Here is a 23,356-nt window from a genome sequence, read left to right on the forward strand (position 1 = left end):
GCTGCCAGCCTACTCTCGAGGCTCTAGCTACATCGGCTTTGGTTCTCTCTCATGTGGTGCTCTTTCTTCTATCCACATTGGATCATCTTATGGCTAGAAGGCAAAACACTATGACATCTATCTCCCATTTAGGAGCAGACAAACTTTGCCTCACATAGCTCATGGATACACTCATCTTTCTTGCAAAGTTGTCAGTGTGGGTATGAGGGAAGTTACAAGTGTGCATAGACAATGGAATTGCATATGCTTTCACTATGGAAACTTAATAATATCCATCTAGGCATGTCTTCAAAGGGGGCTTCTCATCAAAGCGGCCTTACCGCTGGTAGAGGGACCCTAGGGGTTTCTTCCACTAATGTGGACTTCTCCTAGCCCATGGCAACGTCTTAGTCCACCTGTACGGAGGTACGATTCTAGAAAGTGGTGTTTGAGAGGGAATGATTGGTGCCCTCTCTAGACATATCTTGCAAAAAAGATTTGTTAGTGGCACCTCTTGGATATATTTTTGGTTTCACTTCCAACAAAATTCAATTACTAGTTCTTGGGAGGTAATTCACAAGTCTAGTCCTTGCTTGATCATTCACTTGGAACCTCATTCAACTTCTTGTGTCGCCTTCTAGACATGGTATGTGGTTGAAGGCTAGTGGATGGTCTTCTTGGAGCTTTTAGTACCTCTTTCCTGAACTATCCAAGACATTGGTGAGCTACCACTTGTGGGAAGTTGTTTCTTTTTCTCCCAACCCCTCTTGATCCATTTTGAGTGAAGGACAAATACATGCACCTCTCAAACCTAGATAGCTAGGGAATTTTCTACCTTAAGTCATTGTGACTTGCAAAGATAGAATTTTCACTTTCATGGAGGATAATGGTTGCCTTTTGAGAGAGGACTTAGATCTAGCAAAGTACACAAGTTGTACTACGTAGAGAATCCAACTATTGCCACACTGCAATGGGAGATGTGTGCTGACCCGAACCCAACAAATATGTTCATTGAAAGGATGGAGACAATATGCCTATCAAAGAAGGCCCCTACAAAGATATGGTGGGATCGAGTTGAGTGGATTTGAATACATCCATCCTTGGGCAAACCAAGCGATGTAGCCTTCTTCAACTACACCACCACAATGGAGATGAGGATACTGGTAAGCATGATCAGAGCAAAGCCATCAATCCCTCGCCACTAGCACAAACACAGCATGCAAGCCCCTTCTAGACAAAGTTATGGAAGAGATTAGAAGATAACTTCAAGCCCAAAAAAATCTCTCTTCCTATGGTTTGTAACTCATAGGAGTTTGACAGTTCACACCTGGCTCCACTATGACAAGGCTCAAGAGCATGTGCAAGATGTGGAAAGTTAGAGGAGACATATAGGCACTATAGTTGGGATTGTCTCAAAGCTCAAGAAGTGTGGAGGAGAACACTTAGGATGATCTTTCATAGCACAACACTAACTATGGTAGCAATCTGGGGGCCAACACCTCGGGTCATAGATAGCATGTGGACATGCGGACTTTCCAGAGAACCATTAAATTATCATTATTAGCCAACACTTGAGAAGGATTCCCAATCTAGACTACTTGCAAACACATTGGACTCCTTGTTATTGTCATGGATGGGAGTGGATTGCTAGCACCATTGCTTGGTTCATTTGGACTAGAAGGCCCAACCATAATAGTCATCTCCAAAATTTCTCCATCGCCAAGACACACTCTAGGGTTTTGGACAGAGATTATTCATCCTCTTCCACTTGTCTTCAACATCGGCCTTTCCCCCTTTATTGTACCTTCCCCTGTGCATTGCATGATTTCATCATCTTTGTGTTAGGGTAGTCGGACGAGTGAAAAATTTTCCCACAAGAGACATTGTCCAAATGGCACCCACTACATGAGCATTCTTCAGAATGTAGCATACTATGCATCCCATTGTGCAAAGTACCACTAGATGAATCCTAAGTTGTTTCAATCAATCAATTACTTTTTGGCTTAGTTTTGAGACTTGAGAGGGGGTATTGAGCTAAATCACACTTTAAGCTGATTAGCATTTTTAAACAACTCCAAAAGGTGCTTAATTAATGAAAAATGCAAATTTGGTGCACTGTTCAAGAGAGTTTCAATAGTCCCCCAAAACCCCAATTTTTGGGGCACCCTTCAACATCTATAAATAGACAAGCTGCCCACCATTCAATCTCATCCTTTTGTGTAGGTTTCTCACTCTACCATGCAGATTTCAACCATCAACCACCTACCATTTGCTGTCCAGCCATCACTGACTACATCCCATCAATATCCTAGGTGGCCTGGTTTCAACCATTGCCTTGATGTTTAGAGGTCTCCATCTGTTGCATCATCATAGCATCTGATCAGCCTGCGTTTTCAGCATTTAGTGCCAAGCGACAAGCTGCTACCATCTCTCCCACCAGGCCACTATTGTAGTACCTACGTTTTTACTATCGAGCAGGCCATCTACATCAGCAAATACCTCTCTTGTTGTCGCCTCTATTCCCTAACACTCTTGCGATCAACATGATGTTTCCTACACTTCGACACTTTGGCTGGTGGTCACGGCACTTGGGATCCGTCTCCGATGGATGTCACTCTTCGACATTGCATTGCTTTGCACTTGGGCATTTTGTACACTCTTACATTCATTTACAACATTCATTCACTTCGGAGCTTCTTCTCTCTATGTTTGTCTCTTTGTTTGAGCATTTTGTGTTTTGTGTTTAGGGTTTGTCTATGTTGGAGTCATTGTGTTTTAGTCTTGGTCATATATGTTGTGTTTTCTCAGTGCAAACCCTAGCATATCGTCACACATCCTCTACTTCTTCAAATTGATGGGGAGAGGGTGCTTCCATCTTACTTCTCCTTCCCGTTTGAGAGAGAGCGGTTTCCTTGTCTTGATAGTGACAGTAATGATGTTCACATCTTTTCACTTTTAGACATTTAGTTATTATGTATTAGCTGTTATGGACATTTGTAACTTCATCCGCACTATTAGGATGACAGGATTGTAAAAGGAGGCTTGGGAAAGTGAACAATTTCCTTGCGAGGACACTGTCCAAGTGGCACCATTGCATCGCATACTCCATAAGCATGAATACTTGCATCTTCCTTTACATTACCCTATACATTGACATTCTATTCATGCAAACATATATATGTGCGCATTTATCCCTTTTCAATCACCCTTATAGTGGTCGATTCTAGATCCACCGTAATCGTCGCATTGCACATGGCAGTCTCCAAAGGCAATTTTTTCCTATGCTTGCATACTCGCTTTGCTTGTCTTGCTTGCTTACCCATCTTGTCTTTCTCTGCACACTAAATCTAAAGAAGAAAACTCAAACTTATCTTCAACCTCTAGTTGAGCCCTATGCATAAGAATGAGATCATACTCGATAACAGAAATTTAATATGATTTGTGGACTCCATGGTGGTCTGATGGTTCTCCGCCCATGTCAGAACCGGAAATAGCAAGCTGAACCTAGCTCGGATTACACATTACTTTCACAATACTTCTTTTCTCCAATGCCAGGTACAAGTCCTACTATTTCGAATTCTATGCAACCTGATTCTGTACTTTCTATTTTCTATTGGATCGAGAGATACTCATCAAGAAGGGACTCTTTAAAATAAGCTTTGATTTGTGAGTAATAAGGAAGACATGTATTTCTTCATGAACTCAAAACTAGATAAGAAGCTAAAAGAAGAACTTATAAGTATTGCTACCCTTTCTTTTTCTTCAAATGATTTTATTTCTCGTGATCAATAAGGAGTAGGTGCATCTTCATCTAGTGCATTTAATGAACAAAAGGAACCAAACATGTTTCCCACAACATCCATCATAAATCTATTTGGGCGTCTACCCATCCCCCCCTCATCTTCTGTTGCACCTTTCTTTCCGCTTCTATTAAGTCCACCACTTAATCCCACACACACCACGCCGAGGGGCTTTGCACATTTAGGCATAGCTTTTAGAACCTCTATATACCCATTTTCGGGTGGTGTATCTGTGATGAAGGCTCGACCTCCCACACACATACTTTCGAGTTATCCCTTTGGAAGTGCATCCCAAACATACTCGAGTGTGGATTGTTTGGTATTACAGTTTGCCTCTATGGCATTACCTAATGGACCATCTAATCATTATATTGTGCCCCAGCACACATTTGGACAAGGCTATCATATCCCAATGCCTCCACCTACACCTATGGTATCATATGGACCTATGTTTGTTCCGTTACCTCCACAATAATCGGCACTCACTAGATAGCACAGATATCCTTCACAATTAGGGTTACTGTTGCATGTTCTTTACACTACAAGATCGTACACCCCAGTGGTGTCACCTTTCTCCATCGTTCCCCCTATATCACCATGAGAGGTGTCATGAGGACGTAAAATTTTTATTGCTTAACATTTGGATTAAATTTTAATCAAATGTTTAAGTATATGCTGTACATGTGAAGTGCAACTAAGATTATTTCATATTTACTAGCCAAGGATCCGAGAAAATCATTGGATGTCAAAGGAAAAAGTTGTCTTAAGTAATGTTGCACAAATAATGGTGGTATCTGGTGCCAAAAATTTGACCTTAGATATCTTATTAGTCCTAAGTGTCAGTAGGTGGCACTAGGGATTTGACATTTAATGGTACATAATGTCAAAGGAAAATTCCAACCTTGTGCAAGCTAACAGAGACAGAGAGGAGGCTAGTTCAGCCAACATTCAAATTTGGGGCAAATTTCATTTCCCAAGGAGTCAGTGAAGGCTGATTGCCCAAGCAAATCAAGGGGCAAATCAATTTGAAGACTCATTAGTCATTATTGACAACAAGGGGCTTTTGGATTGCAAAGGGGATCAAAGGAATCCCATGATATTCAAACTCACTTACAACTAAAGTTAAAGAAATACTGACAAGGGCGCCAGATTTGGGGCCAACAAGGTGTCCAATGTCCGAGATTGATTGGTAAATGTTTGTGTTTCAGCATTTCATTGCTTGCTGTAATTAAGTTATAATCAGGTTATTACCACCCCTCTAGGGAAGGAAGGCTGGTTTCAAGAGGCCATGTACTTCTATGAGTTCATTTTTGGCCTCCAACTATGCTGTCAAACATATATACTTTGAGTTTCTCTAAAGTAATATAATTAAATGATAAGCATACCTCCATGGAATTTGGGAAGACATCATAAAAAGATAGTGCCTCACCCAATGGATCGCATTGTATATTTAACAGCCATTGCTATCTTCGTGCAACTAATGGATTCAAACTAAAGTTTAGACACCTTACACAGTTCAGTAGCATTTCTGTCTGACTCTGAAGACAAAAGGAAGTGCATATTCCCACCCTCTCACTGCCATTACTCTTTTTCTTGAGTTCAACCACAAATTTCTCTTAGATCTTAGCAATTGCACTGGACACATAAAGGCCATCACATGGAAAAAGTATGTAAGGCATTATTCAACCGTGCAGTGAAAAGGGATAAGACTGCATAGAAGGTTTTCACTGGTCATTCCAGCACTGGTTTTGATTATAATTTTTGTCTAAGCAAAGTAAACTAAAAGGATATATTGCACTGACTCTTTCTTGTAAGCTGCAAATCAAAGGTGTCCACTTCTGCTAAGTCAGTGCATGCCATTCCATGATGTGCAAGGGTCTGCAGGAAAGAACAAAAGCATCCTAGCAAATATGAGAGGCTCGAAGGCACAATTGTCAGTCAAATCTGGAAAATGTGTCCTCGCACCTTCTCAAGGAGAATATGGTTTTTTCTTTTCCTTGCAGTTCTTTTATCTTCTTCCAGGTTCTTCTGCCAGGTCTGGAGGAGCTGTGGATCCTGGATATTTCATGTCATCCGATAGTTTTTGAACGAGTACATATCATCATAACCTAGATTGCAATCTAACTTAAACAACTAGATGCCACAACTACAATTCAGATGCAACTTAGCACAATTGAAGCAAACTTGGATCTTACCGCAGGAGGGAATATACGAATCACATTCTTGAATATTTTAAACACTCTATCGATTCCCTTGTAGATCTCTTCATCAGTTTCAATGGATTGTGACCTTGTCTAATAACCATCCCCACCCAATACAAAGGCACAAAACAATTACAGATAAGACAATCAGATTTCAGAAATTGTTTGTAGACAATTAAAAGAGTGAATAATTTGCAAACGACTAATAAGCTTTAATATGACATACAAGACTTCACTCCAATGTTTCATTCAGTAGATTTGCCAGGAGGGTGATGCTAAACATTAGGAAAGCACTTGAGTAAGGAACTATACGTTCACCAAATGAAGTACACTCATATAGTAATTCTTGTAACAAACCAAGAAAAAAAGAGAGAGGCTGAAACAGTGGACACCTGAAATTGGCAGGGGTGTGTGCTATCCATAGTGGGCGAGGCCCAAAATGTTGTCTATTTCAAAAAGCAAGAGAACTCTGACCAGCCAAAAGAAAATCTGGCAAATAGTCAAAAGTGTCTGCCTAATTTTGTGTTAGGAAATTTGCATTCTCACTGTGCAGCCCAATCATTAAGTAGGGTAGTAGGGCCAATACTATGAAATCTAAGAAGAACAAAGTCAATCTCTTGATTTTCTCAGCAAAACAGTGTCCCACCAGGCATCGCAAGGCCACAGGGAAGAGGAGAAAAGACCTGGAGCAATTTGATTCAAAAATTGCCGTAGTGATCATTGGGGAAGGACTTTTGCTTGTTGATAAAGATAACTACAGAAAACCGGTGACTCAAAGAAAACAATGAAACGTGCACCAGTATAGTGACAAATTTGATCCACAATCCTCCACCATAGCCTCACCTTTGTGCAAATTACTGCCCTCTCGTGCAACAAAAGAACACCTCTTTTGGGGATTTTCATATTACCCACCTCTTACCCCAATGACAGCTCCAAATGAGATTATGAATGTTGTTACAGGGTGCTCCATGTCTCTTACACCTGGCTGATGGAAATATATCATTTTTGCAACACATTTTCTCCTAGCAAAACCCACCAAACATCTCCACAAAATATCATTTGGTTCAATGAAGTTTCCTTTTCCATACCAACACCAAGCTAATGATAGCCATCATGCTCATTTTGATAGTGTTGTACAATTCTTTTGTTCCTTCATTTTCAATGCCTACCATTGTTACACTTCCTTCACCTTCAATCTTCCAAACAAGACGGAAACGGCTTTGACCAAGGATACTACAACCTTGTTGAAAAGAAATAAAAGTAATTTTTTAAAACATGTTATGGGAGAAAAAGACTTTGATCCCTACCATAACAACATGTTCTTTAAGAAATTATGGAAATGCTCCCAGTAAAATGGAAAAGAAAAAAAAATAAAACTTTTACAAAAGAAAAGGAAGCAATTCCATGTCATAACAAGCTGCACTCCAAGAAAAGGTGACAAAACCCTTAGGATGGGAAGATGTCTGAGGAAAAGGTGGTAACACCCATCAATCTAGAGTCTAGACCCTGTGATTCAACAATTAATATTCCACCAAAACCATCCACTTTCCTAATGTGACGATTTTTCCTTAGCAATACTTGATGTAGTTCCTAAACCACCTCCCTGAGTGTGTTGTATCATGTTCGCTCACTATACCTCCCGGATTCTATTGTGACTCCTTGGATACATTGTATTGCGGAGGTTGTGCGCGAGCTGAGTTGAGAGTGAAGGGAGTTGAGAGCAGTAGAGTGAGAAGAGTGAGCACGACACTTGATGTTTGGTACAAAAGACTTGTGTATCACATTTTAGGTTTTGAATATATATAGAGTATAAAGTGTAAGGGTGTGTTCACACCCGAACACGGTAAAAAATGCACCACAAGTCTATTCCCAACAAGCTCCCACCTAAAGGCAACGTGCTTGAAGGTAGAGAAAAGAATCAGCTAAGTGTATGTATGTACAAAGCTGAAAGACACATATACTATCTAACCCCCATTATCTAGCAGCAATGAGCAAACTGCTTGGCTGGAAGACCTTTTGTGAGAAGGTCTGTAGGATTATCATCTGTATGTACCTTGACAAGCTCAATACCTTTGCTGTCAAGTACATCCCTGATAAAGTGATACTTCACCTATATGTGCTTTGTCTTTGTGTGAAAGACAGGATTCCGTACTAGCATGATAGCACTCTGACTGTCACAGTGGAGGATAGGAACCTCCGTAATCCCAAGCTCTCTCACAAGGCCTGAAAGCCATAAAGCCTCTTTGCATGCCTCTGTGGCAGCCACATATTCTGCCTCTGTAGTAGACAATGCAACACACTTTTGCAGCCTAGATATCCAAGAGATTGCTCCTCCTATGAACATAAACACATATCTTGAAGTAGACTTTTTGCAGTCAAGATGGCCAGCATAGTCAACATCCGTGAAACCAATAACAGATAACTTCTGCTTACCAAAGCAGATACACAAATCCTTAGTGCCCTTAAGGTATCTTATGATACCCTTCACTGCTTCCCAATGCTTTTTGCCAAGATATACCATGTATCTGCTAACCACTCCCACCGCAAATGCAATGTCAAGACGTGTAGCAACCATAACATACATCAAGCTACCAACAGTTGAAGCATAAGGTATCTTGGCCATTTCAGCCTTACCATCATCTAATGTAGGGCTATCGTCTACACTAAGTTTCACATATGGAGGCAACGGTACACTAATAGCTTCCCCCCCCCCCCCTCCATATTGAAGTGTTGCAAAACTTTCATAATATACTCCTGCTGTGACAGATAAAGAAGACGCTTTTATCTATCTCTGAGTATATGCATGCCAAGAATATGATTTGCCTAACCAAGATCTTCCATATCAAAGCTATTGTGTAGACTTTGCTTCAAGGAGTCCAAGGCACGAGCATCCTTGCCTGCAATTAGCATGTCATCCACATACAATACCAAGAGAATAAGACTGCCATCTACTGCCTTCTTGGTATATAAGCAATGATCAACTTGAGAACGATGAAATCCCTAAGATTGCATGAATGTATCAAATTTGTAATACCATTTGCGTGGTGCTTGTTTCAGCCCATACAGACTTTTGTTGAGTTTATATACCATGTGTTCTTTTCCCTTTGCAACAAAACCGTCAGGCTGCTGCATATAGATTTCCTCATGCAAATCACCATGTAAGAAGACGGTTTTTACATCCATCTGTATGAGTTTCATGTCCTCAGATGCAACCAAGCCCAAGATGGTTCGCAAAGTAGTCATTTTGACTACATGAGAAAGTATTTCATCAAAATCAATTCCATGTTCTTGCTTGTATCCTTTATCAACCAAGCGTACCTTGTACTTCAGCAAAAAGAACCTGAAGTGACTTTCATTTTGTAAACCCATTTGCAAGGTAGCACTTTTTGTCCTTTTGGCAAATTTACCAAATCCCAAGTGCCATTCTTCATAAGAGATTCCATTTCTGATAGCATTGCTTTTTGCCATTTCTTACTATCCTGTCTATCCATTGCTTCCTAGAAGCATGTGGGTTCACCACAATCTGTTAACATGACATCATAGTTGTCAAGTACGAAAGGTACGATACGGTACGGTACGATAAAATACGGTACTAAATGGTACCATGCGATTTTATAAGGTACGGTACGATATTACTATGAAAAAAAATAACTTGATTATTTTGAACTAAAGATAATAGAATAGATATTTCAAGTCTAAATAGCAATGCTATTAGAGTATATAAGATAAGTACTTGAGGGTAACATGTCAAAACCTAATGTTGCATGCGCAATATGCGCTACTACTACCTATAACTTATAACTACATAGATGGAACTGGATACATCATACATGCATGATCATACAAATAAGAGAAGTGTGGACTTGAGAGAGAAGGATGAGAGAAATTGTTTGAATCTTAAATAACCTAATCTCATGGGAGAATCATATTAAATATAAGGAGCATTTAGCTCGTCCCAAAGTGCAGTTTGAATGGGAAATATATATCCATTAAGTTGGTACCTTATGGTACTAATACATAAGGTACGGTACCTAAAGTATGGTATAGTATGAAACCTTTCGTACGTGGTACTAGTGCAACTATGATTGAGAGAGAGAAAGAGGCTAGAGAGAGAGAGAGAGAGAGAAGGTTGAGAGAGAGAGAGAGAAGGTTGAGAGAGAGAGAGAGAGAGAGGAGAGCCTTGAGAGAAAAAGAGGGTGTGAGAAGCTTGAGAGAGAGAGAGAGAGAGAGAGGCTTAGGGGAGAAAAATAAGAAAGAAAGAAAAAAAAAGAAAGAAAGGAGAACTGAAAAAAAGAAAGTTGTAGGCTTCAAGGAGAGTAGCCAAAAAGTGCTTATTTTTTCGTATTAAATCGTACGGATACGTACCATACCGTTGTCATGGGAATGTTTGCCCATGGATGAAAAATCACACTTTCTGTTGTTTCTTAACCACTCTAGAACTTTCTAGAGAGTTCACAAAATAAGTTGTTCTTCCTACTTCAATTACTCTTGATCTTCACTTCTATTTCCATTCCAACATAACGTTCCACCCTTTGGTTTCCTACCTTAAGTCAAAAGTTCCCACCTTAAATAAAGACAATGTCATGACTGCCTTGAAGTTAAAACCCACCCAACTTTGCTTCTTTGACCACAAGTTGTAACAAGTCATGTAAATCACCAAGCATTAAACATGATGTAAGACTGGGTTGTTGGAACTCTAGGCCTTTGAATCTACCTTATAAGCTTCTCTCTCACTAAGCTCAAATGGAAAAACCACACTCTCAGGCTTCATATAATTCTACAAAGTGTATTTGGTCAACTTAGTGCACACATGACATTGTATAAATGACTTAGCATGACTTAAGAAACTTTAAAACTATTGAGTATTGAGCTTATTAAAGAGGAGGAACTAGCCGTTTTTTTCGCCGCAATTTGCGGGCAGATCCTGGCGCCATGGATGGAGGAGGAAGAGAGGTGTCCAAGCCACCACACAAAGGGGAAGCTCAAGCCATGCAACCACAAGCAACTTCAGAAGACTCTACTTGAACTGTAAGTACCTCTCTTCCCATGCATTGACGAAAATGGAAGGCCACTCTTGGCTGTGAAAAATAAGGTAAATCTCTATGAAGAGGGGGCTCTCTCTGAGGGTTCTTGAGGAAAGTTTATTCTTGATTTGTGTATTCTTCTATATGCTGAGTCCGATCTTCCATGCCAAGAGAGGCATCAAATGTACTCTCTTCAGTAACTCAAGAGTTGAATGAGGACTGCTATTGGCTGTCCAAACCTGTAATCTGAAGGGCTGAAGCTCATCTTCTTGCATTAACACATCAAGGGCCATTGTAGAAGCTTGAAGAGAGGAATATCAAGAAATCTTCTTGTCTTGATTATGTGATGAAAGTGGGCTGAAATAGGCAGCCCAAACAAAGAATAGGAGGCAGTACATATCTTCCTCTTCTTGAAGATTCATGATCAGTCATTGGTCTTACTTAACATTGATATGCTTGATGCAAGTTGGCATTGCATAAGCATTGTGGAAGGGGTATCAAGAGAGTATCTTGATTGCTCTATGTACATGCTTGGGCTGAAATAGGTAACCAATAATAGGGCAGACAAGGGCAACAAGATTTCCTTCTTTTCTCCTACTTCTGCATGCTTCTTGCAAGCTATCTATTGCTTGTTACATGCTCTTGAATATAGGGCTGCTTTTGTACGTCATCAAAGTGTCCTCTTGGAAGATTGATGCCATCTATATGGGCTGAAACAAGCAGCTCACACAGTGATTTTGTGGTCAACAAGTCCTTTTTCATCCCTACTGTTTCATACAGTATGATAGACACTTGCATTTGGCTGATCTACGCACTCCGTGTTAGGGGAAGTTTATGTTATCATCAGAGGTGAATCTCGGAAGATATTTGAGCTGATTTGAGCTGATATCTTCAACCATAATCAGAAAACTAACTACAGCAATGATCTTTTGATTCATTTCTTGCTCTTCAGAAGACATCTTGTCAAGATATGCAAGTCTTATGTGCCCCTATGGCAGGGCAATGTTTATAGACCATTTGTAAATGCTTTGAGTTGGATTAAGAGGAGCTTTTTCTCTTTATTCTTGACTGTAATAACCTAACTTTATCAGGAGCTCTATTTGAGGCTTTCTTAAAGCAAGTCTCTTTTGCTCTACAAGCCTTGTAATTGAGTCTTAGTCTTTTGTCTCTATCAGTCTATATTGAAAGTAATCATGCAAAGTTGATTCATACTTTGGCATCATGTATGATTGATGGGATGTAGAGTTGTTTATGTTACATGATAGCATATTGTACTTGAACACATATCTTGTGATTGCTCTTACAATCAATAAAACAAACTTGGTTTGAATAGATCTTAAGAGGCAATACTGTTGTGATCTTTGCTAAGTACATGCAATTGGAAACTCTATTAACATCCTTAAGAACTTGGCTTGAAACCTTCAACCCTTCTTTTATTTCTACCAACTCCAGAGTTCAAGCTCTTGAACCATCATACATTCGTCTCTCTCAAATCCCTGTGGTTGACCTTCAACCCTACATGCTCTGACACCATACCGTACGGATCGTACCGTATGGATCAATCCGTACTACGTACGAAGACAACCCTCCATGACATAATCAACCACATAGTTTACTCCAGAAACAGATCTATTTGGCTGTTTTTGCACTCTAGTCAAACTACGGACCCAATGGTCAATATTTGCTCGTTGTTCATCCTATAAATCTGCATTAACAACTTGTTGTTTTGTAGGTACAGCTTGCTGTATAACTGGTTCAAGTTGTTCCAGGTGCACATGTTCTTGCTGAATTTCTGGGACATCATGGGCAAGATCCTATTGATCATCTACAGCATTATTCCCTGCATTTTCAAGGTCATTTTCAGCATATATTTGCTGCTGTCTAACCAGCATTCTTTGTTGTCCTATTGGTACATCCTCCTGGAATACAACCCTTCAGACCTCCTCTGTTTTTTCGGGCTGTTTGTGCATGCTATCTTCCCGAAAGATGACATCATTGTTACGTACTACTTTTCTTTTCTTGGGATCCCATAATCTATACCCCATTTCACCTTCATCACCATATCCTAGGAAAATACATTTGTAAAACTTTGGCTCAAGTTTGTTGCATTCTTACTTGCATATGTGTACAAATGCCTCGCAGCCAAACACTTCCAAGTGTGCATACGAAGGTGGCTTGCCCGACCATACTTCTTGGGAAACTCCCCCCCCCCCAAAAGACCTATTTGGTGACCGATTAATCAAGTGTATGGCTGTCATAACACCATGGGATAAAGCAGCATGCGACAGCATTGTACAGACCTTGTCTTGAATGGTCCAATTCATACGCTCTACAACACCACTTTGGGGTGGATTATGAGGAGCAGTAAGCTTCCTTTTAATCCCTTCGCTGTCACAAAAGTCTTGAAAGGCTTTGGACACATATTCCCCACCATTGTCAAAGAGAGAGTATTTTAACGTCTTGCTGGTTTGATTTTCAGCAAGTGCCACGAATTTTTAAAATTTATCCAAGGCCTCATCTTTGCGACAGATTGGATAAACCCAAACTTTGCATCATCAACAAAGCTAATGAAATACTTCTTTCCCCCTAGAGATAATCCTGGCATTTAACATATATCTGAATATACTAACTCTAAGGGTGAAGACTTTAGAGAAAGATTTTTTGTGTGACGTTTGAACATGTTTACCATAAATACATGATTATACTTCAAAATTAGCAGACCTCAAAGACAGTAAATAACCCAAACGAGAAAGCAGTTTCATTCTAGATTGACTCATGTGTCCCAACCAGCTATGCCACAAAGAAACAATTGGCTACTCAGTTATAGCAACAACATTGTCATGCACACTAGATACATGCAAAGGATACAAAGTATCACTTTTGGACCCCTTAGCAACAATGCGGGAGCCCTTACATATTTTCTATTTACTATCCCCAAAGATGGTGTGATAGCCTTCATCATCTAGTTGCCCTGTGCTTATCAAACTCTTCTTAAGCTGAGGTACATGTCTCACATTATGCAAAACAAACATGCCATGCTGAAATTCTAGTTTCACACTACCAATGCCTGCAATTTTACATGCATAGTTGTCCCCCAAGTGAACAACACCACATACAGCACCACTGTAGTCAAAGAACCACTCATGATGTAGTGTGACATGAAAGGAAGCACTTGAATCAAGTATCCAAGCGTGAATATCATCCTCAAAATCTGCAATCAATGCATGTGCATCCAAAGAAGAAGCTAGAAGTACATAACCATCACTGTCATTATCATGAGTGACTACATTAACCTATTTTATTTTCACATTGCTCTTTTTGACAAGCTCACTGTCCTTATTTTCAACCTTGTTGGCTTCATTGTTTTTGTTTCTGCCCTTCTCTTTCTTCAGCTGAAAGCAATCCCTTTTGTAGCGTCACTTTTTGCCACAATGATGGCACTCCACATTCTTTCCACAAGATTTACTGTGTGCTCTGTTTTCAAAACTGCTCTTATGCTGAAATCTGTCTCTAGTGTGTAATGCATTTGAAGACTTGTTTGTTGAGTTATTTTGCCTATTGAGTTCTTCCATCACCAAAGAACTATCCACATCAGAGTATAACAGCTGAGCATTCGAATTACTCAAAGCTGTCCTGAAAGTATCCCAACTTTTAGATAGAGTGCATAGCAAGAAGGTAGCTTTGAACTCTTCATCAATATGAAAATCCAAAGCAATCAGCTGACTGAAAATTGAGTTAAACTCATTCAAATGTACAAACATAGTTGTATCCTCTTTCATGCGAAAGTCCATCAGATTTTTTCAACCAATAAACCTTGCTAGCTGAACTTTTCTGAGCATACAATTATTCAAGCCTTTGCCACATTGCATATGCTGAATTCAGCTCCTCAATGTTGAAGAGCAAGTTGTCTGACACTGAGAGCTCAATGGTAGAGCGAGCAAGCTCATCCAAGTCATCCACTCGTCTCGTTCCATGTCTGCTAGTTTGATTCCCTTTGTTTTGATGGGCTTTACACGTTTCTTCAGCACCAAGACCTTGTAGCATTGTTTATGCCAAATTGCAAAATTATGGGCCCCCTCAAGCTTCTTAATGTGCAAAAGATTACTGTTGTCACTATTTCCAGCCATAATTTGCAGCCCCAAATTGACTAACCAATCACCAAAGGCAAGCCCAAATATGACACAAGTGACCAGAGTGCACAAGAGTACCAACCAGCAATGAAAAATCTCAAGATTGCAGAAATTTTCAGATCTGTAAATGAATTTTCAGAATTGAAATGTCGTTTGCACTCCTCAAGCAATTTCTAACACAATTAGAGACCAAGCCAACAGTTACATGTGAAATCCCCAAAATTTCACTGCAATTTCTGCTCCAAAGGCATTCCTGAGCACAAATTTGCAATTTGGGTCAAAAACCCCAAATTTTTTCTAGGATAATCTTTTCAAGCAATTGTTGCACAAATTGATGAAATTCTGCAAAATCCCCAAATTTTTCGCATCTGGTGTGCACAAATTTCACTAAAATTGAAGAAATTTCACTAAAATGTGAAAAGCCCCAAAATTTTACGGGCATTTGTGCACTAATTTTACAATTTCTAAGTCACATTGTCCACTTTTGCATTAAAATCCCCAAATACGAGAAAAGGCCCAAATTTCTGGGTCAAATTTGCACATTGTGCTTGTGCATATGAACGCCCGGCAAAGGGGAAAATGAAAAATTTCAGGAATTTCACAAAAATTTGACGAAAAAGAAGACGTCTATCGAATCTCAGACTCGACCTGTTGACTTGTCCAAGTGTCGTCAACTCCGCATGCCCACGTGTACCGTTAGCTCACCTGCCCGCGTGTGCCTTCAACACATCACGTCAGCGTTGATTACCCAATCTACCTGTTTCGTCAGGTTGCAGCACGTCTGTCCCGTTTGGCGCTTGCCTACACACAAGCCTGGTTACGTTTGCGCAGGTCGAGTGCAAATCATGTTGAGGCTGGTCACTCCAACCTATCACCTGTGCGAATACCTCTCTTGCACCTACCGAACACTAACGACTAGTGCTTGAAGCTCTTGCTCACGTGTCACATGGCCTGACAATCATCACTGGCTTCGAAAAACGTGCACAGTCTATGTGCTCTGATACCAGTTTGTTGCAGAGGTTGTGCGTGAGCTGAGCTAAGAGTGAAGGGAGTTGAGAGCAGTAGAGTAAGAAGAGTGAGCACAACACAATGTTTGGTACCAAAGACTTGTGTACCACATTTTAGGTTTTGAATATATATAAAGTACAAAGTGTAAGGGTGTGTTCACACTCAAATACGGTAAAAAAGACACGGTAAGCCTTTATTCCCAACACATTGATCATCTATAAGTTGTTGTACGTCTGGTCCCTACAACCTGTTGTACTTCTAGCAACATCTTTAGTTCCTAATAAGTCAACTACCTCCATGGATACGCCTCATCATCAACAATTAGTTTCTATAGTCATCTACAAGCTAATCTTCATCAATAAACGGACTAACTTGTGCTTTCATCCTAACCACATGGGGTTGTGGGTAAGGGCTTCCCTTTGAGATTTTTGAGATGACAGATATAGGTTTTTTTTTACTTCTTTCTAGATCATGATATTTGGCAAACTCCGAGGGGATTTTTCATCTCCCAACAACAATACAAGCAAGAGCTTTTTACCACATTTGAGGTGGAGGGTTATCAAGCTATTTCTACTTCAATGGATTTGAACTTGAAGGCAACAATCCATGCAATTCACCAAGATGCTACTACATGGAGTTGATATGGCTTTTCAATACTCGCATTGATTTGTGTTTTCCTATAGGTTGGTTTGCAAGATTCATGAGTGAACCCAAGCTAGTTCATTGGAAGGGTGCAGTGAGAATTCTCTAGTTCTTGAGGGGAACCCTGAATCTAGGTATTTATTATCCAACAAGTACAATAGATTCAGCCTTTGTTCTACAAGGTTGGACAAATTCAAACTAGGCAGAAGATGTTAACCACTGGTAGCCAACAACAAGTTATTGCTTCAATTCGGATATAAATGCTATCTCTTAGAGGAGTAAGAAGCAGCCCACAGTTGCCCTATCATCTACAAAGGTAGAGTGGCATCTTCTACCACATGTGAGATAGTGTGGCTTTAGAGATTGTTAAGAGGGCTTGGTTGTCCTCAAATAGGTCCCACTATATTTCCTTGTGACAATGAGAGTTGCATTGCTTTGGCACAAAATATTGTATTCCATACTAGGTCCACGCACATTGAGATACAATACCATTTCCTTCGGGAGAAGATCTTGGATGAGACTATTGATATGGTGTATTGCAAGACCAAGGATAACTTGGCAGATTTGTTTTACAAAGGCTTTTCCTCAAGCCATTCTTCAATAGCACTCCAAGTCCCTGATCCTTATGCCGTGTCTAGGATCTAAGAGGGGGTGCTAAGAGTTTCAGTCATCCCCTGCACGAGCACAGGCAATGTACTTTTGTATAATTAGTGCATATTTACGCATTTTTTGGATCAGGTTGGACACTTCCATGCAGTCACAAGTCATTTCCAGTAATTCTGAGCAGTTCGACAAGCCATACAAGCTGCATAGGATGCTACATGTGTGCAGCAGTTTTTATGATTATTTTATTGCTGCGACTGTTTTTATGCAGCAGTTGGTCAGTTTTAAGTGGCTGACCTGGTCATTTTTCCCCTATTTTTTGGCCTATTTATTTGCTGGCCTGACCCCGTCATTCTCACTTGCCTTTCCCAGTGAAGAGAGAGAATCTGGCAAAGATACACTCGACAGCCCGTTGTACATATCTATCTTCCTCATTTCAGCATTCATTCACTGCTGATTTCTGTGTTCTACTGTCTTTTTCTCTCTGCCTATCCTCTCCCATTTTCTTTCAATCTGGTCATACACTTCTGCATTCATTGCACTCTGACAGAACTGCCTTCGCCCATAGGGTACGAGAAAGTTCTTGATGCTCTAGCATTGGACGGGCCATCTCCAACATGGTCTGATTCTGTCACTCCATAACACCATTCTTCGATTGCCTATTCATATGAGAAATCTCCATCTTCAATGGTGTATTCATATGAGAAACTCCTTGGAACGAAACTCGCATCCAAGTTCCACTCAACTTCGCAAACCTTAAAGGCTATTTGTTCCTCAACAAACACTTTCCACTCATGGAAATTGGAAAATGCCTCAGATTTGTACTTCAAAAAATAGCGCCACATGTACCTCAAAAAATCATCAACCACGAGCATTAGGCATTTGGCCTTCTCTAAAGAGGTGATTCTCATAGCTCCCCATATGTTAGTATGCACCAACTCTAATTAGAAGCCTATCTAGAAGCTACCTTTGGAAAAGGTTCGCAATGATGTTTGCCCCTCAAATAGCTAGAGCACAAAGTAATAATGGAAGGGAAATCTAGAAGACCCTAAACAAGTCCCTTCCTCAATGCCTGTCTGATGGAATTGAAATTCAAGTGCCCATAACGGGCATGCCGAAGTAGCTCCAAGGTCAAAGAAGACTTCACTACAAGGGTTGTGAGCGTATAGAGCCCACCATCCTAAATATCTGAACATAACACATCTCTAGTCTCACCCTCCACAATAACTTCCTTTTGGGCGAAGACCACACGGATCCCTAGCTATGTCAAGCCATGAAAAAAAAGAAGGTTAAAACCTAAATCAAAAACATAAGGAACTTCGGCTGAAGAATCTTCCTCACTCCTCAAACCGGCACCAATGAGTTGTCACCAACAATGGCATTGTCCCCTCTCAAATGGAGGTCCTCAATCCAATCACAACAATATGTCATATATTCTTCACAAGACAAGGCTTCTCCAATGAGGAAGAAGTAAGAGCAATGTCTTGAACCTCAAAGAGATGAGCAAAGAAAAATTCTAGCTTCATGGCCGATGTAGCCTTTGAATCTTTGGCACCATCCTTAGCTCCATGATTCAACTAGGGTGTTCCTCCCAATATTTGTCTTCAGGGAGTGTGTCTTTCCCATAATGTGGGCACTTGGTCTTTCCTTCGAACTCTTCATCCTTCTTCTCCTTATGCTCCTTGTTCTTGGATTTCTTCTCCTTCTTGTTGCTCCCTCCCCAAGATAGCCCAACTACAAAAGTGCGACTAGCGGATCTAGCTCCACTAGTTCCAATCTCCTTGTATCTAGATCATGCTCTAAAATCATCCGTACAAGCTCCTCCAAGTAATTGTTTCCGAAATCCTACAATGAAGAAGACTGGTACAAAAAACATCATATCTTGGAGATGAAAGGTGTATCGAAAGAATCAAAACCATATCTGTAGATGAATCTTCTTACTGAGGGATGCAAGCTCATCCCATTTGTCATCCATTTCGTTGATACAATTCTTCATGTTCAAGGAATCATCAACAGAAAGCATTCGGTGTTTCTTCTCAAGAGTGATGCGATGGGCAAAGGTCTGGACCTAGTACAAAAGAAGAAAGCCTTGTCCAAACCCCATTGTAGAGAGGATTCTTCTAGCACAAACAAGGATTGAATCATGGCAGCTCACAAAGAGCAAAGAACAAACTTGAGAGTTGAGCCTATCCCAAAGAGCTGTCATGTATGCTCCTATCTTCTAGAACAGTCTAATTGCCAATCTCTATTTGAGTGATGACCTAATCTCCATTCTTCTTCGCATCGATCATTGCGATCTTCTTGATCAAGTCAGCCTTCGCAATGAACTGCCAGTCAAGAACATCGGTCTTCAGAGCTTTGTCATTCCTCATTAGAATCATCAAACCAATCAAACTGCTTCTCCATCTATCCTTCAAAGTATCTACACAAACACACAAAGAATTATGCTGTGTTTTGTTGCTGGGGTGCCTAGATGGAGGAGAAATCAGCTAACTATTGCATTGAGATGGAAATGGCCTATAGATGCTCCAGAATCACTAAATGAGTTGCGAACAGCACCAAAAAGCTTGTGATCGCCTTGATGGGAATAATTGTCACCAGCAATTTGGAGCAATCGTCCCTAGAAAACATAAAGATATGCAAAATCATAGCAAGAAAATTATGGCCTCCTCTTCATAGGTGCTCCTAGTCTTCTCCTTTGGCGACCACACCATGTGAGAATGCACAATAGAAGAGAAACACAAACACAAAGAGAGAAGTGAACCGAGAGACTGAAATGAGTACAAAGAAAGGAAGGAACAGACTGCACTAATCTGAAAATGAGTGATGAATACAAGATGGACTGATCAGTCTCTGCATGCAACCCAAGGCTTCAGTGAGGGCACTGGATCAGCCCCAAAATGGGCCGACTGACTGCAGACCAGTCACAAATGCTGCCGCTTGGTCAAACCAACCTGCCCCAGCATGAACACAGCCGTAAGTGGCACAAACTGAAATTGAAAATAACTAGATCACTGTTTGGCAGCGTGAACAGGCTGAGACACTCTAAGAAACTGAAATGCAAGGCTGGAAACCGAAATGCATGGGCTATTCAAAGCTCCAATGTCTCCGTCAGACTCTAATATGCTTGACTAATGAATTGCTTTGTGCTAGAGGGGGGTCCCATTTAACTAGCCTTGCTCAACCAATTTGTCAATGCAAAGGTAGTCAGATGTGTTACAATGGCATATAATAGTGCCCTGAATGGACAGCCTACTTCTTAATGAAACAAGCTCTCATGGCCCTGACAGTTCACAGTTTAGTATGTACTGCGCTATGCCTCCAGTTAATTACACATTTAGTGACTTCGAGTAATCACTCAGGTAGACAGGAGGTACTTCAAGGCAATGACCATCCAAAGCTTCAAACACCCATTTACTGTCATAAGCATATATTCCATATTTCACTGCACGGCTATGATTTGCCCACAATTTTCCAATAGTTTGCATGTCTGGTTTGGGAAGTTCTTTGTAGTATAATGTAGGAGAAATCTTGTGTTTTGGCTAGCTTTCTCAAGTTTTCACAAAATTGAAGAGTAGAAAACTATAAATGTTTTAGGACAACATCTTTCCTTTCCCACAGGACAATCCAAATATTGGTAGCCATAATTACACAGCTATCTACCTGACATGCAAACCAAATTTTGAAACTCCAATGATGTACTTGCATGGAGTCTTTTAGCTTGGACCTATAACTTTCTTATAACATGTACTAAACTGCTTCTAAGATAAAGTTCAATTTCTATTGTCAAGCATGGCACCCTGTGCATGCAAGCATGTGGATATGAATGTGAGTGGGAGTGCAAGCATGTGGATATGAGTCTGAGTGGGAGTTCAATTTCTGTTGTCAAGCATGGCACCCCGTGCATGCAAGCATGTGGATATGAGTGTGTGTAGTACTGTGAGCATGGGTGTGTGCAGGTGTATTTCAGCCAATTTCTGCCGTCAGAACAAGTTCTTCAAGTGCCTCAGAGATGGCCTGTACTAAACTGCTTCTAAACATAGCTATATTCATACACCAGGAAGAGCACTCGTGTTGGTGCAGACTGACAAGATAATTTTATATACAAAAATACAATGCATTTTTCAGACATCACAGACACTATTCTGTAGAAACAACCCTAGAAGAGAACATATTTCATTACTGCACTGATATTCAAAATTGAAAGAACCATTACAAAGGGCATCTCATACCGTCTCAAAAACGAATGGTGAAAATATTGATTCCTGTGCCAACAACACCCACAAATTGTCAAAGAAATAATACATAACAATAACCAAGAAACATGTATATAAATGCAACAAAGGGTTACATGACATGAAATTCAGAGACATTTGAAAACAAAGCCTCAAAAACAAGAAAATCAACAAGAACACAGCTCTTATATAAATCTTTGGATCCATTGCAAGCTGGAAACACAAGTTTTAACAAAAGGTACATCTTCACTTCCAAACTTCGAATCATCAAAAGCCATCCACATTACTTTTCTGCCAGAATCTAATGCTAAACCAAAGAGCCTGACACCAGGATCAAAAACGCAAAGCATAACTAACCAAACCAACACTGAACTAAATAAGAAACAGAATGCCAACAAAAGAGGACAGAGAGCAAACAAATAAAGGACAAAAAAATTGTAATAATGTCTGCTCATGTCAACTATGATATGAGCTGAAGCTATTAAAAAGGTTCCAGGGAGTTTCTAACAACAGAAAAGGGACCCAATGCTAGGGAATGAATAATACCCCCTACTAAGTCCTCAGGCTAGTACTTGGTCTTTTTTTTCTGGAGTGGGGGTCACCTTCTAAACCAAAAGCCAAGCATCCTTGCATGGTGCACAGTTCACGGTCTTCCTCACCTTCAACTATGCTAAGCAGAAACTTGTTTAAAGAAACCCTAGAGTTCTCCATGAGTATACACCTAGCATCCTAAAGGCTCGAATGTTAACAATCTTCACTTCAAAGCATAGGGTCCCAAGAAGGTGAAAGTTCAGCAAGAGGTGCACTCAGCCCTTGCTGGATGCTACTGCTACAAGAGCATAAGCTCCCCTCCTCTCAAGCTAGTTGTGTCAGCAAGGCACTTCTAGGATGCTCATTCACTTATTGGGAATACTTGATCAATGCCAACCATCAGCAAAGTAGAGTGTGTATTGCAATCAAACCAAGCCTTAATTTCCTATGTGAGGAATCATGGAACCATTGTTGCAAGGCCGTCCTTGTGGGTAAAGCTACATGTGGACGATTTTTACATCAGTATCCTCAAAATCTGTGTGTTGACCAAGGTCGTGTGGCATACAGACTGTATTCTGGTTTGAGGTGGTGGCAAGCTTGCCCACAATTGATTTGGATTGACGGAGACTTGAACAATCTAGAGACGCTAGAGGATCAATAGGGCAAAGGCACAAAGTTCTAGGGCTTTCCACATGGGGAAGAAGAGGCTTGATAGGCCTTTCTTTTCATGATGAGTGCTAGAGATGCTTGGAGAGACTTGCCCTACAGTTAGAATGGCTCACTAGACTTCTCTTAAGAGTCGAAAGTGATCCAGAGGCAAGATTTGAGTGTCTTGACAAGTTCTATATTCGTACTTGGGGTGTCTCACGAGGTGGATAGATTGGAAAATTGACAACCACCACTCTATCATGTCACACTCTAGTTCTTCTGACATCGGATGCACCCACACTAGCCTTGGACCTCTACACATGTCGAATACCAGACTCAGCTTATAAGCATGAGCTAGTACATACACATGGAAGGTGATAGGGCAGACTGCTGACTTCTATAAATGAGTGTTTTAGCACAATCGACTTTCAGTCATGGTGCTCTAATGTAGGCGGCCAGTTTGGGAATCCATCCTCTCACTAGTCATTGAAGAGATGGGATGATCCCTTCACACAGTAGGAGGCTGGAGCCATTCACAAGCTTCCAAGAACAGGA

The 23,356-nt window shown here is 40.5% G+C and overlaps 1 protein-coding gene across 3 annotated transcripts in view; it reads right to left on the reverse strand.

The window, feature by feature from the left end:
* Positions 1-23,356, reverse strand: part of LOC148025873 (uncharacterized) — a 111,041-nt gene that overhangs the window by 28,965 nt on the left and 58,720 nt on the right. For all 3 annotated transcript variants that reach the window (XM_087693130.1, XM_087693129.1, XM_087693131.1), the window contains 4 exons: positions 21,620-21,652; positions 5,975-6,073; positions 5,745-5,834; positions 5,582-5,657 (listed from right to left, as the gene is read on the reverse strand). In XM_087693130.1, the coding sequence (XP_087549256.1) occupies positions 5,582-5,657; positions 5,745-5,834; positions 5,975-6,073; positions 21,620-21,652 (298 nt within the window). The remainder of the gene's footprint in view (positions 1-5,581; positions 5,658-5,744; positions 5,835-5,974; positions 6,074-21,619; positions 21,653-23,356) is intronic.

Source organism: Lygodium microphyllum, chromosome 14 (genome assembly GCF_053477565.2).
Source record: "Lygodium microphyllum isolate KBCC chromosome 14, Lygodium_microphyllum_v1.1.10, whole genome shotgun sequence".
Lineage (NCBI taxonomy): Eukaryota > Viridiplantae > Streptophyta > Polypodiopsida > Schizaeales > Lygodiaceae > Lygodium > Lygodium microphyllum.